At 36.9% G+C, this 14275-nt stretch overlaps 1 protein-coding gene and 1 long non-coding RNA gene across 7 annotated transcripts in view; one reads left to right on the forward strand and one right to left on the reverse strand.

The window, feature by feature from the left end:
* The window catches only part of TEX15 (testis expressed 15, meiosis and synapsis associated), a 101544-nt gene that overhangs the window by 55675 nt on the left and 31594 nt on the right, over nucleotides 1-14275 (reverse strand). For 5 of the 6 annotated variants that reach the window (XM_047857514.1, XM_047857518.1, XM_047857516.1 and 2 more), the window contains exon 3: nucleotides 9535-9685. In XM_047857514.1, coding sequence (XP_047713470.1) covers nucleotides 9535-9673 — 139 coding nt within the window. In that variant the 5' untranslated portion in view covers nucleotides 9674-9685. Of the gene's footprint in view, nucleotides 1-9534; nucleotides 9686-14078; nucleotides 14147-14275 lie in introns of those variants that run through there. The other variant, XM_047857515.1, reaches the window with a different exon arrangement.
* The window catches only part of LOC125164673 (uncharacterized), a 43519-nt gene that overhangs the window by 6041 nt on the left and 23203 nt on the right, over nucleotides 1-14275 (forward strand). The window lies entirely within an intron of this gene.

Below are 14275 nucleotides of genomic sequence, written 5' to 3' on the forward strand. Positions count from 1 at the left end.
ACATATACTCCATCTTCTTTATCCATTCAACCATCTATGGACACTTAGTTGCTTCTATGATTTTTCTATTTTAATCATGCATCCAGTGACCTTGCTGGACTTACTAGTTGGGGACTTTTTTCTTTTTTTTTGTAAATTCCTTGGGTTTCCCTACGTTATCTTCAAACAGAAAGTTTTATTTCTTCTTTTCTTTTTTTTTATTTCTTCTTTTCTTGTTTTTAAATCAATTCATTCACTTTTTGCACTGGCTACAATTTCCAGCACTATATTCATAAGAATGGTAAACGAGAATGTTCTTGCCTTCTTCTCTTACAGAGAAAACTTGTTGTTCATCATTAAGTGTGATGTTAGCTACAGTCATTTTTTTTTTAATTTTTTTTTTTCAACGTTTTATTTATTTTTGGGACAGAGAGAGACAGAGCATGAACAGGGGAGGGGCAGAGAGAGAGGGAGACACACAATCGGAAACAGGCTCCAGGCTCTGAGCCATCAGCCCAGAGCCTGACGTGGGGCTCGAACTCACGGACCGCAAGATCGTGACCTGGCTGAAGTCGGACGCTTAACCGACTGCGCCACCCAGGCGCCCCTACAGTCATTTTTAATATACTCCTTATCAAGTTGAGGAAATTGCCCTGCTCTTAGTCTGCTGGGTCTTTGTCATGAGTGTTGAAACTTGTCAAATGCTTTCTTTGCATTAATTAATATGATTATGCAATTGTTCTCTATACTGCAAATATAGATTCACTTTCAAATACAAAACCAGGCTTGCATCCCTCAAATAAATTTTCTTTGGTACTCTGGTCTAATTCATTTTATATACAGTGCTGTTGAATTCGCTTATATTTTGTATAAGATTTCTGCACCAATATTCATGATGGATATTGGCATGTGTTGTTCTTTTTTTGTATTGCATTTGTCTGCTTGTAATATCATAAAATTATTTTCTATTTTCTGGAAGAGGTTCTGTGGAATTTGTATTAACTCTTTTTTAAATGTATAGCATTCTGGGGCATCTGCATGGCTCAGTCGGTTGAAGTGTCCTACTTCGGCTCAGGTCATGATCTCATGGTTCATGAGTTTGAGCTCTGCGTTGTGCCCACTGCTGCCAGTGCAGAGCTTACTTCATATCCTCTGTCCCCCTCTCTCTCTGCTCCTCCCCAGCTTGTGTCCACTCTCTCTCAAAAATAAAATAATTAAATTAATAATTAATTAATTAAATGTTTAGAATTCTCCAGTGAAACCATCTGGGTCTGGAGATTTCTTTTCCAACAATGTTTTGTTACTTTGTAGTTTCTGACAAATGGGTCTATTTCATCTATGTTTATGTAAGCAGATCTGTTCATAGTATTCCCTTATTAACCTTTAATGCTGTGGGTCAGAAATGATATCCCATTTCATTCCTGATAGTGGTAATTTGTAATATTTGTCCCTTCTGTCAGTCTTGCTAAAGGTTTGTCAAGTTTTTTATTTTTTCAATCAACCAACTTATTTTTCATTGATTTTCCTTCTTTGCTTGTTTTGGGCTTGTTATTCCGTTCTTATTTTCTTAAGGTGGAAGCTGAAGTTAGTTATGAAATCATTCCCATTTTTAAAAAATTTAATTCCAGAACAGTTAACATACAGTGTTAACATATAGTTTCAGGTGTACAATACAGTGATTAAACAATTCTATACGTTACTCAGTGCTCATCAAGATAAATGTACTCTTAACTCCCCTTCACCTATTTCACCCATCTCTCTACCCACTTCCCCTCTGGTAACCATCAGTTCTCTATAGTTAAGAGTCTGGTTTTGGCTTGTCTCTCTCTTTTTTTAATAATTTTTTCAGTGTTTGTTTATTTTTGAGAGAGACAGAGTATGAGCAGAGAAGGAGCAGAGAGGAAACAGAGAATCTGAAGCAGGCTCCAGGCTCTGAGCTGTCTGCACAGAGCCAGACAGTTGGCTCAAACTCCTAAATGGAGATTCATGACCTGAGCCAAAGTCGGACACTTACCCAATTGAGCCACCCAGGTGCCCCACTGGCTTGTCTTTTTAATTTTGTTCATTAATTTTCTTCAATTTCACATGAGTGAAATCACATGGTATCTGTCTTTCTCTGACTGACTTATATTGCTTAGCATTATACTCTCTAGATCCATCCATGTTGTTGCAAATGTCGATTTCATTCTTTTTTATGGCTGAATAGTATTCCACTGTGTGTGTGTGTGTGTGTGTGTGTGTGTGTGTGTGTGTGTGAGAGAGAGAGAGAGAGAGAGAGAGAGAGAGAGTATTCCATGTCTTCTTTATACATTCATCTATCAATGGACATTTGGGCTGCTTCCATAATTTAGCTATTGTGAGTTATACTTCAATAAACATACAGGTTTTTGAATTAGTGTTTTTGTATTCTTTGGATAAATACCCAGTTGTGGAATTACTAGATCATATGAAATCCTTTCTATTTTCTAATGTTAAGTATTCAGTGCTATAAATTTGTTAGCAATGCTTTAGCTGTGTCCCTAAAATTCTCCTATGTTGCATTTTCATTTTGATTCAATGCATTTTATTTCTCTTGAAATCTCATGAATATTTAGAAATGTGTTATTTTCCATGTGTCTTGAGACCTATTACTTTCTATGAATTTCTACTTTGCATATTGTCCAAGAACATATTCTGTATGACTTCAATTCTTTAAATATGGGGAGATGTGTTTCAGGGCCCAACATATTGTCTATCTTGATTAGTGTCAAATGAGCGTTTGAAAAGAATATCTACTCTGCTGTTGTTGGGTGAAGTCATGTATAAATGTCAATTAGATTCTGTTGTTTGATGGTGTCAAGTTCTTCTGTATCTTTGCTGATTTTCTGCCTTAATAGTTCAGTTCTACCAATTGTTGACACAGGTATACTAAAGTCTCCAGCTATAAATCTGAATTTGTCCATTTCTTCTTTAATTTCTAACAATTTTGATTCATGCATACTGAAGCTCTGTTGTTTGATGTATACACATTAAGGTTTGCTATGTCTTATGGGTAGATTGACCCTTTCTCTCATCATTATGCAACATCCCTCTTTGTTCCTGGTAATTTTCTTTCCTCAGAATTCTGCTTTATCTGATATGAATAAAGCTAGTCTTGCTTTATTTTGGCTGTTTCCATGGCCTTTCTGCCTATGTTATTTTAAAAAATGTGTATCACTATATCTGCAGTGGATTTATCAACATTATATACTTCAGTCATCTTAAAAAATATATTGTATCAAAAAAAAAGAAAAAATATATTGTATCATTCAGGGCCCTTGTTTCTTTCTTCTCAAGTGCACATGGAACATTCTCCAAGATAGATCACATACTGGGTCACAAAACAGCCCTTCATAAGTATAAAAGAATTGAGATCATACCACGCACATTTTCAGACCACAATGCTATGAAGCTTGAAATCAACCACAAGAAAAAAGTCTGGAAAACCTCCAAAAGCATGGAGGTTAAAGAACACCCTACTAAAGAATGAATGGGTCAACCAGGCAATTAGAGAAGAAATTAAAAAATATATGGAAACAAATGAAAATGAAAATACAACAATTCAAATGCTTTGGGATGCAGTGAAGGAGGTCCTGAGAGGAAAATACATTACAATCCAGGCCTATCTCAAGAAACAAGAAAAATCCCAAGTACAAAATCTAATAGCACACCTAAAGGAAATAGAAGCAGAACAGCAAAGACACCCTAAACCCAGCAGAAGAAGAGAAATAATAAAGATCAGAGCATAAATAAACAATATAGAATACAAAAAAAAATGTAGAGCAGATCAACGAAACCAAGAGTTGGTTTTTTTTGAAAAAATAAACTAAATTGATAAACCTCTAGCCAGGCTTCTCAAAAAGAAAAGGGAGATGACCCAAATAGATAAAATCATAAATGAAAATGGAATTATTATGACCAATCCCTCAGAGATACAAGCAATTATCAGCGAATACTATAAAAAATTATATGCCAACAAACTGGACAACCTGGAAGAAATGGAAAAATTCCTAAGCACCCACACACTTCCAAAACTCAAACAAGAAGAAATAGGAAACTTGAACAGACCCATAACCAGTGAAGAAATTGAATCAGTTATCAAAAATCTCCCAACAAATAAGAGTCCAGGACCAGATGGTTTCCCTGGGGAATTCTACCAGACATTTATAAAATTTTTTTTTTTCAACGTTTATTTATTTTTTTGGGACAGAGAGAGACAGAGCATGAACGGGGGAGGGGCAGAGAGAGAGGGAGACACAGAATCGGAAACAGGCTCCAGGCTCTGAGCCATCAGCCCATAGCCCGACGCGGGGCTCGAACTCACGGACCGCGAGATCGTGACCTGGCTGAAGTCGGACGCTTAACCGACTGCGCCACCCAGGCGCCCCTACCAGACATTTAAAGCAGAGATAATACCTATCCTTCTCAAGCTGTTCCAGAAAATAGAAAGGGAAGGAGAATTTCCAAACTCATTCTCTGAAGCCAGCATTACTTTGATTCCTAAACCAGACAGAGACCCAGCAAAAAAAGAGAACTACAGGCCAATATCCCTGATGAATATGGATGCAAAAATTCTCAATAAGATACTAGAAAATCAAATTCAACAGCATATAAAAAGAATTATTCACCATGATCAAATGGGATTCATTCCTGGGCTGCAAGGCTGGTTCAATATTCGCAAATCAATCAATGTGATACATAACATTAATAAAAGAAAAGAAAAGAACCATATGATCTTGTCAATTGATGCAAAAAAAGCATTTGACAAAATTCAGCATCCTTTCTTAATAAAAACCCTCGAGAAAGTCTGGATAGAAGGAACATACTTGAACATCATAAAAGCCATTTATGAAAAGCCCACAGCTAATATCATTCTCAATGGGGAAAAACTGAGAGCTTTCCCCCTGAGATCAGGAACACGAAGGGATGTCCACCCTCACCGCTGTTGTTTAACATAGTGTTGGAAGTGCTAGCATCAGCAGTCAGATAACAAAAGGAAATCAAAGGCATCAAAATTGGCAAAGATGAAGTTAAGCTTTCACTTTTTGCAGATGAGATGATATTATAGATGGAAAACCCGACAGACTCCACCAAAAGTCTACTAGAACTGATGTATGAATTCAGCAAAGTCGCAGGATACAAAATCAATGTACAGAAATCAGTTGCATTCTTATACACTAATAACGAAGCAACATAAAGACAAATAAAGAAACTGATCCCATTCACAATTGCACCAAGAATCATAAAATACCTAGGAATAAACCTAACCAAAGATGTAAAAGATCTGTATGCTGAAAACTATAGAAAGCTAAGGAAGGAAATTGAAGAAGATATAAAGAAATGGAAAAACATTCCACGCTCATGGATTGGAAGAATAAATATTGTTAAAATGTCAACTACCCAAAGCTATCTACACATTCAATGCAATCCCAATCAAAATTGCACCAGCATTCTTCTTGAAGCTAGAACAAGCAATCCTAAAATTCCTATGGAACCACAAAAGGCCCTGAATAGCCAAAGTAATTTTGAAGAAAAAGACCAAAGCAGGAGGCATCACAATCCCAGACATTAGCCTCTACTAAAAAGCTGTAATCATCAAGACAGCATGGTATTGGCACAAAAACAGACACATAGACCAATGGAATAGAATACAGACTCCAGAATTGGACCCACAAAAGTATAGCCAACCTAATCTTTGACAAAGCAGAAAAGACTATCCAATGGAAAAAAGACAGTCTCTTTAACAAATGGTGCTGGGAGAACTGGACAGCAACATGCAGAAGAATGAAACTAGACCACTTTCTTATACCATTCACAAAAATAAACTCAAAATGGATAAAGGACCTGAATGTGAGACAGGAAACCATCAAAACCCTAGAAGAAAAAGCAGGAAAAAAACCTCCCTGACCTCAGCCGCACCAATTTCATAGTTGACACATCTCCAAAGGCAAGGGAATTAAAAGCAAAAATGAACTATTGGGACCTCATGAAGATAATAAGCTTCTTCACTACAAAGGAAACAATCAACAAAACTAAGAGGCAACCGATGGAATGGGAAAAGATACTTCCAAATGACATATCGGACAAAGGGCTAGTATCCAAAATCTATAAAGAGCTCACCAAACTCCACACCCGAAAAACACATAATCCAGTGAATAAATGGGCAGAAAACACGAATACACACTTCTCTAGAGAAGACATCCAGATGGCCAACAGGCACATGAAACGATGCTCAACGTTGCTCCTCATCAGGGAAATACAAATCAAAACCATACTCAGATACCACCTCACACCAGTCAGAGTGGCCAAAATGAACAAATCAGGAGACTATAGATACTGGAGAGGATGTGGAGAAACAGGAACCTTTTTGCACTGTTGGTGGGAATGCAAACTGGTGCAGCCATTCTGGAAAACAGTGTGGAGCTTGCTCAAAAAATTAAAAATAGATCTACCCTATGACCCAGCAATAGCACTGCTAGGAATTTACCCAAGGGATACAAGAGTGCTGATGCATAGGGGCACCTGTACCCCAATGTTTACAGCAGCACTTTTAACAAGAGCCAAATTATGGGAAGAGCCTAAATGTCTATCAACTGATGAATGGATAAACAAACTGTGGTTTATATACACAATGGAATACTACGTGGCAATGAGAAAGAATGAAATATGGCCTTTTGTAGCAATGTGGATGGAACTGGAGAATGTTATGCTAAGTGAAATAAGTCACACAGAGAAAGACAGATACCATATGTTTTCACTCTTATGTGGATCCTGAGAAACTTAACAGAAGACCATGGGGGAGGAGAACTCCCCCATTGACTCTAAAAAAGTTAGAGAGCGAGGGAGCCAAACCATAGGAGACGCTTGAAAACTGAGAACAATCTGAGGGTTGATGGGGGGTAGAAGGGAGGGTAGGGTGGGTGATGGGTATTGAGGAGGGCACCTGTTGGGATGAGCACTGGGTGTTGTATGGAAACCAATGTGACAATAAATTTCATATTAAAAAAAATAAATAAAAACATATTGTGTCAACCCATTTTTTTAATTGGTATATATCATTTACACTTAATATAATTGGTATGTTAGGGCTTAAGCCTGCCATTTATCTGTTTTTTCCTCCACTGTTCAATTCTTGATTTCATTTTCCTGACTTCCTATGGGTTACTCAAACATTTAAAAAAATCCATTTTGATCTATTTTTATAAAAATCTTTTAATTCTGATGTAACTGTAGATTCACATGTAGTTGTAATATATAATACAGAGAGCACCTATATTCCCATTCACCCAGTTCCTTCCAATGGTAACATCTCACTTTATAATTATTTCCTCTATATACACTGAGAATCACATCAGAGAATGTTACAACTTTTTTTCCAACTGTCAAACATAATTATAAAACTCAAGAGAAGGATGGCTCATTATATTTCCCTGTATTTTGAATCTTTCCTTAATTCCTAATGTTCCCAGCTTCCTTCTTCTGTTGCTTTGTTTAGAGAACTTTGTTCAGCCATTCTTTCAGCCATGTGTTGATGAAAAAATTTTAATTTACTTCATCTGAAAATGTCTACTTCATTTCTATTCCTGAAGGATATTTTTGCCAGGGACAGAACTATGGGTTGACAGTTCTTCTCCTTCTATACTTAAATGTTATGCCACCTCCTCCAGGCTCCATGGTTTCTAATGAGAAATCTTCTGTCATTCAAAAAAATTTTCCCCTATAGGGGCACCTGGCTGGCTCAGTTGGTTGAAGCACATGACTCTTACTCTTGGGAGTCATGAGCTCAAGCCCCCTGTTGGGCACAGGGTTTACTTAAAAATTTTTTTTTCCCCTTATACATATGTGGTTGCTCTAGTTGCTTTCAAGATTTTTCTGTCCTTAGTCTTCAGAAGTTTGATTATGCTATGCTATAGCACAGACTTTTTGAGTTTATGGAACCTTCAGCCTTTTGACTATGCAGGTTTATGCCCTTTGCCAAATTTGGGAAATTTTTTAGCCAATATTCCTTCAAGTACTTTTCTACACTCTTTCTCTTCTTCTTTGGGGACACTAGGACAAAGATGTTAAATCTTATTGTTCCACACATTCCTGAAGCTCTGGTATTTTTTTCTGTGTGTGCATGTGTACGTTCTCCCGTGTCATTCAGGCTAATTTCTATTGTTATTATCTTCAAATTCACTGACTATTTCCAATGTCTTCTCCTCAACTCTTCTCTGGATCCATCCTTTGAGTTTTTATTTTGATTATTGTATTTTTCAGTTCCAAAATTTCTACTTGGTTCTTTATTACATTTTGCATTTTTTTGTTGAGATTTTCTATTTTTTCATTTGTTTCAAGAGTGTTCATAGTTGCTTACTGAAACACCATTATAATGGCTGCCTTAAGAGCCTTGTCAGATTAATTCCAACATCTGTTTCATCAGAGTATTGGCATCTATGGATTACTTTGTCTCATTCAAGTTGATATTTTTCCTGGTTGGTAGAAAATGAGAGATTTCAAAAAATTTTATTTTGGTCATTTTGGATATTGTTAAGATAATTCTGGATCATATTTAATCTTGGGTTTTACCAAGCCTCTACTGAAATTGAGCTAACAGGGGAAACTGCCAGTAAGAAAAGGGAGGGACTGATTTCTTTACCACCAGATTGGACTGAAGTCCTGGCTCCCTACAGAGTCTCCAACAACACTGTGTGTGTGGGGTGGGGGGGGGGGGGCTGCTTTGTTACCATGAGAAAGGGGTAGAAGTCACTGCTCCTGACTCAGCCTCCAATGACAATGTGGGAAAGGGACAGGTGTTTTGTAACTGACAGGTGTGATAGCAGTCCAGGCTCCATACTTGGTCTTCATGGACTCTATTCCAAGTGAGAAGGGGTGGCTCATCACCACAGGGCAGGGATGGAAAACCACTGACACTGCAGGGGAGGGGATGCCAGGGAGGGGAACCTGTTACTGCCATGAAGGGGAGAGGAGTGGATAGAAGTCTAAGCCCTCCACTTAGCTTTTGCTAACAAAGGTGTACCGGCTATATTTTTCCCCCTAGTTTTTTGTAGGAGTAAGGGATATACTGTCAAATAAGTTTCTATTTTTCTAGGATGTGCCCTTCCTAGTCCTTTTCAAGGGAGAAGACACTTTTCTTGAGGCTTTCTGTGTCTATTCCGGCTGGTATTCCTGGACTGTTGGCATATGATCTGAGACATGGAGGAAACAAAAACATAAAATCCAGAGAACTTACTGCAGTGACATTCCTTGAGTCCCAGGGTTTTTAAGTGGTCCATCTTCTCTACACCTTCCAAAGTCTTCTACTATTTGTTTTGTGTATAATGTCCAGCAATTTTAAGTGTACTTAGTGAAAGGGATAGGAGATATGTCTGTTTCATTGTGTGTGAACCAAAGGTACATGTGTGTTTAAGGAATTAAAGGCATGACTTCATCTAATTTTATATAGTCAAAACAGAAGATGAACACAAACTAAGAATCAGAAAAATGCAGTAATAGTTATGAAATAACCCCGCCTTCCTTGGAAATAGTAAATATTACCTTTCCCAGCTGCCCTCCTGATCTTGGGAATAGTGAATTTCTTCAAAGGATTGACTTCTACACCAGCAAGTAATAAAGGCTCACTGGTTGAGTTCATTTTCCATAGTGTCTTGTGTTTAGCAATATCTTTCATTTCCATTTTGTTGGTGGCCTAAAATCAACCCGAAATTATTAAACAAAAGGTCAATTAATAAGTAAGAGGCAATGGCAGTAAAACTTTAAAATTTCTTACATGGAATTGACACACTGTCTTGGTCACACTCACAACAGGTTCCAATCACAATTTGTCAGGTCACCCAAAATAAAATATTAACAGCTTTAGCTTTTACATAATGTTTTAAATATTTATTTTGTAGCTTCTAATAAACCTTTTCTCTGTAATTTACAAAACTGTAATGGGGTAACTAAAAGTGTGTGTTCCTGAAAAGTTTAATAACTTCCAAACAATTTTAAAAAAATGTTTATTTAATTTTGATGGGGTAGGGACAGAGAGAAGGAGATAGAGGATCTGAAGCAGGCTCTATGCTGACGGCAGTGAGCCCAATGTGGAGCTCAAACTCACGGACTGAGAGTCATTACCTGAGCTGACACCAGATGCTCAACCGACTGAGCCACCCCGTCACCTCTGAACAACAATTTTTTATTAACATCTGGTAAAATTCTTGCCAAATACTATGTTTTTAAAAAGCATTTTGTCTATACACTTCTGTGAACAGAATGAATTCTCTAAATCAGAATCTCTGCCTGTGGGAAAAACCTAAAGTTGTAAATCAACTACTACAGGACTATCCCTACAGTGGATTGCCTAAACAGTCAATCATTGGCTAATGTTCCATAGTATCACTCTATAAATGGATTAAGACCTCATATATTGTCATACTATAACAGATTTCTTTTCCTCCCTTCTTTCTCTCTCCAACCCTCCCTCCCCTCCCGCCCAACACATACAGTTAATTCTTAACCTTTCAAGTAGAACTCATACTAGGTATTGAAGGAAAGTTATGGAGTCTACACACAGAAATACATGTAGACATGGATTTTTTCATACCATTTCATAATATGGTTCATGGACCTCCTGATAGCTATTAACTGCTTAGTTCCAACTTAGCTCATAATCTACATTAAGAACTGCCAAAATTCTACAGAAGGATCATAAAGGATAAAATTCTACAGAAGGATCATAAAGGATAAAATTCTACAGAAGGTTCACAAAAGACTTTCCCTTCAATCCCCACTCCACCCTTTATGGGAGATAATCTTACAATCTCCCAAACATGGATCAGAATAGGGAATCTGAATAGACAGAAATCTCTAGAAACAGAATATCAGCCTTTCTCTCATCTAGCTTCACTGATAGACACCAGTGGTGTTGTCACCTAACAAGAACACCCACAAGATACACTATCTTGAGTCAGGGCACCTGGCTAACTCAGTTGGTAGAGCACGTGACTCTTTATCTTGGCATTGTGAGTTTGAGCCCTGTGTTGGGTGCAGAGATTATATAAAAATAAAATCTTTAACAGCAACAACAGAAGGAATACTGCTGCCAAGATATACCAGCCTGAGAGACAGTTGTCAAGATAGCCATGTTCATCTGGTAAGGGGGAAAAGGAAGAATAATTTATTTAATGACTTAAATTACAAGAAAACTTTTCAATTAATCGTGATCTATACCTACTGTACACAAAGGGATACTACCATCACTTGAATATACTTGAAGGGCCAAGTGCTGCAACAATCCTCAATACTGCCTTTAACTATAGTTAAATTGTATTTTCAGGAAAGGTGGATACTATTTTAGCTGTATGGTTTCTTATACAATGTTCCTCTAGTACAATTTACTAATAAAGTGGGCCTCTGAAATTCATTGGTTTTGTTCCTTAGTGCTTAGGATAACACTAAGTCACAAATTAGCGAAGTTAAAAACTGTAGTGAAAAATGAATATTCAGGGCACAATGGTATTCGATGTTCTTAAAAAAAATTTTTTTTTAATGTTTGTTTATTTTTGAGAGACAGAGAAGAGTATGAGCAGGGGAGGAGCAGAGAGAGACGGAGACAAAGAATGTGAAGCACGCTCCAGGCTCTGAGCCGTCAGCACAGAGCCTGATGCGGGGCTCAAACCCACAAGCTGTGAGATCATGACCTGAGCATGTGAAGTTGGACATTTAACCAACTAAGCCACCCAGGCGCCCTTCAATGTTCTTTATTAAGTTGCACCCAGCAATTTTTCAAGTAGGAATAATACTTGAAAAACTTCAGCCTAAACAACTTAGCCATATTAAAGTGATAACAAATTCATATAAATCTTTATATTCATATTCACAGTCCCATAAACATATCCTGTTCTGTAGTATATAACAGGATATGTTTTTACATATGTATGCAAATGGTTGAGTGTCTGACTCCTGATTTTCACTCAGGTCATAATCTCGTGGTTTGTTAGATCAAGAACCACATCGGGTTCTATGCTGACAGTGTGAATCCTGCTTGGGATTCTCTCTCTGCCTCTCTCCCACTCATGCTCTCTCTCTCAAAAGTAAATAAATAAACAGTTAAAAAATAAGTATGTATATTATGATCAATGTTAAGCTAACACACTTAAAGATTATACAAAATTGGGGCGCCTGGGTGGCGCAGTCGGTTAAGCGTCCGACTTCAGCCAGGTCACGATCTCGCGGTCCGGGAGTTCGAGCCCCGCGTCGGGCTCTGGGCTGATGGCTCAGAGCCTGGAGCCTGTTTCCGATTCTGTGTCTCCCTCTCTCTCTGCCCCTCCCCCGTTCATGCTCTGTCTCTCTCTGTCCCAAAAATAAATAAACGTTGAAAAAAAAAAAAAGATTATACAAAATACATTCTAGGAAAAAATTATTAAAACTGATTTAAGAAGGAATTACAAGAATTCATCATCTTAGTACTGTCAAGAAGAAATTAAATTAGAAGTTACAAACTGATTCTAAAAGTAAAAATGATATTATGGGGCTCCTGGATGGTTCAGTTGGTTAAGCATACAACTCCTGATTTCAGTTCAGGTGATGATCTCACAATTGTGAGATCGAGCCCCATGTTGGGTTCAGCACGGAATGTGGAGCTTGCTTGGGATTCTCTCTCTGCCCCTCCCCTGCTCGTGCTCTCTCTCAAATAAACTTAAAAAATAAAAAAATTAAAGTAAAAATGATATTAATATATCACAAACCATCTGAGTTCACCCCAGAAATGCAAGGGAGATTTATCAATAGGAAATATATACATCTCATTTACTACATAAACCTTTTAAAAGTATTTTGCCTATACACTAAAAAAGAAAAATCAAGTGATTCTCTCAATAGACTATGATTATCTCATAGACTTATGATTTTTTTTTTTAAAAACATCTTAGGAAAGAGGAAGTGACAGAGAAATTGGTAACGAACACCAAAAATTTATAGCAAATTGCTAAATATCAGGAGCACTACCTTTTCAATTAAGAATAAAATAAGAATGCCTTTGTTTTCCTTTATCTCTGCTTCCCTGTAACAGTGGGCTGGCGGTGCTCACAAGGGCAAATGGCAAGAAATAAAAGGTATAAAGGCAAGTTAAAGGAAAAAAGAAAAGGGCTTGGGAATTTCTGGGAGTAAAAGAGTGTTTCAGCTTGTAAGAGAAAACTTAGATGAAGTTTTAGATGAAGAATGAATTTTACTTAGAAAGGCAAAAAAATCATAATGTTTCAAATTTTGGTTCTACCATTAATTAACAATGTTATATTAGGCAAAATCCCTAACTTCTCTGAGGCTGGTAATATCAATAATATTTCACATGGTTGTAGCACCTGTATGCTACAATGGACACAATTAACTATTTGTATATTCCTAAAGTCTATCCTATGGAACCAAGTTACACTATTTGTCAAGAAACACAGGACTGCAAAGATAACCAGCTTAGAAGTCAAGTGATGTTGGTTCTAATACTAGCTCTTAATAGCTCTCTAATACTAGCAACTACTCAACTAACCTCCAACAATTCACTAACTTCTGCAGTGTGTTACTCTGTGTGCATTATGAATTGTATTACATTTTTCAGGGACAAGTAATGGCCAAAGAATAGATACCTTTTATGTCAAATAGGCTAAATATTTGATCCTCTTGAAGTCCATTTTAGAAGAATATTTGTATTGGGTTTCCGAAGACCATCATCAAACATTAAGGACTTGCATGTTTGGGAGATTAGAGATTACTAAATAAACCTGCAAAATCTTTAACCTGATTATCAAAGAGTCTTAACAGAACCTGTTTCAAGTGAAAAACTTAGCCTTAGAGTTTCTTTAATAAGACTCAACTGCTATCAGTTGAGTCCTTTATACAAGGTAACTCAGGATGACTGCAGATACACAAAAGCATTAATGAGAAAGGTTTTTTTCAGTTCTCTTTCAAACTTTTGTATGAATCAGCTTGTTATTAATTTATCTTTAAAATCTCTAAAACTTTGCTGATCTTTAACAACAACAAAAGCAATGCCTCAGTTTCAGGATTTTCTGGCAAATAATACTGTTCTAACTTATTTTTACACTTACCTTCTATTTGTGCCAAATAATACTGACTTCCTATTCATTTTCCATCCCAAAATATACTTAAGTAAAAAATAAGTCTACTTTAGAATATTACAGAAGTTACTGTAATGATGATATGCAGATATGGCAAAGATCATTCATTCCTCTTCTAGTAATCTCAAGAAAGAGTTCCTGATGAATAAAGAATACTCTCAGAACTT

The sequence above is a fragment of the Prionailurus viverrinus genome, chromosome B1, assembly GCF_022837055.1.
Source record: "Prionailurus viverrinus isolate Anna chromosome B1, UM_Priviv_1.0, whole genome shotgun sequence".
In the NCBI taxonomy this organism is placed as follows: Eukaryota; Metazoa; Chordata; class Mammalia; order Carnivora; family Felidae; genus Prionailurus; species Prionailurus viverrinus.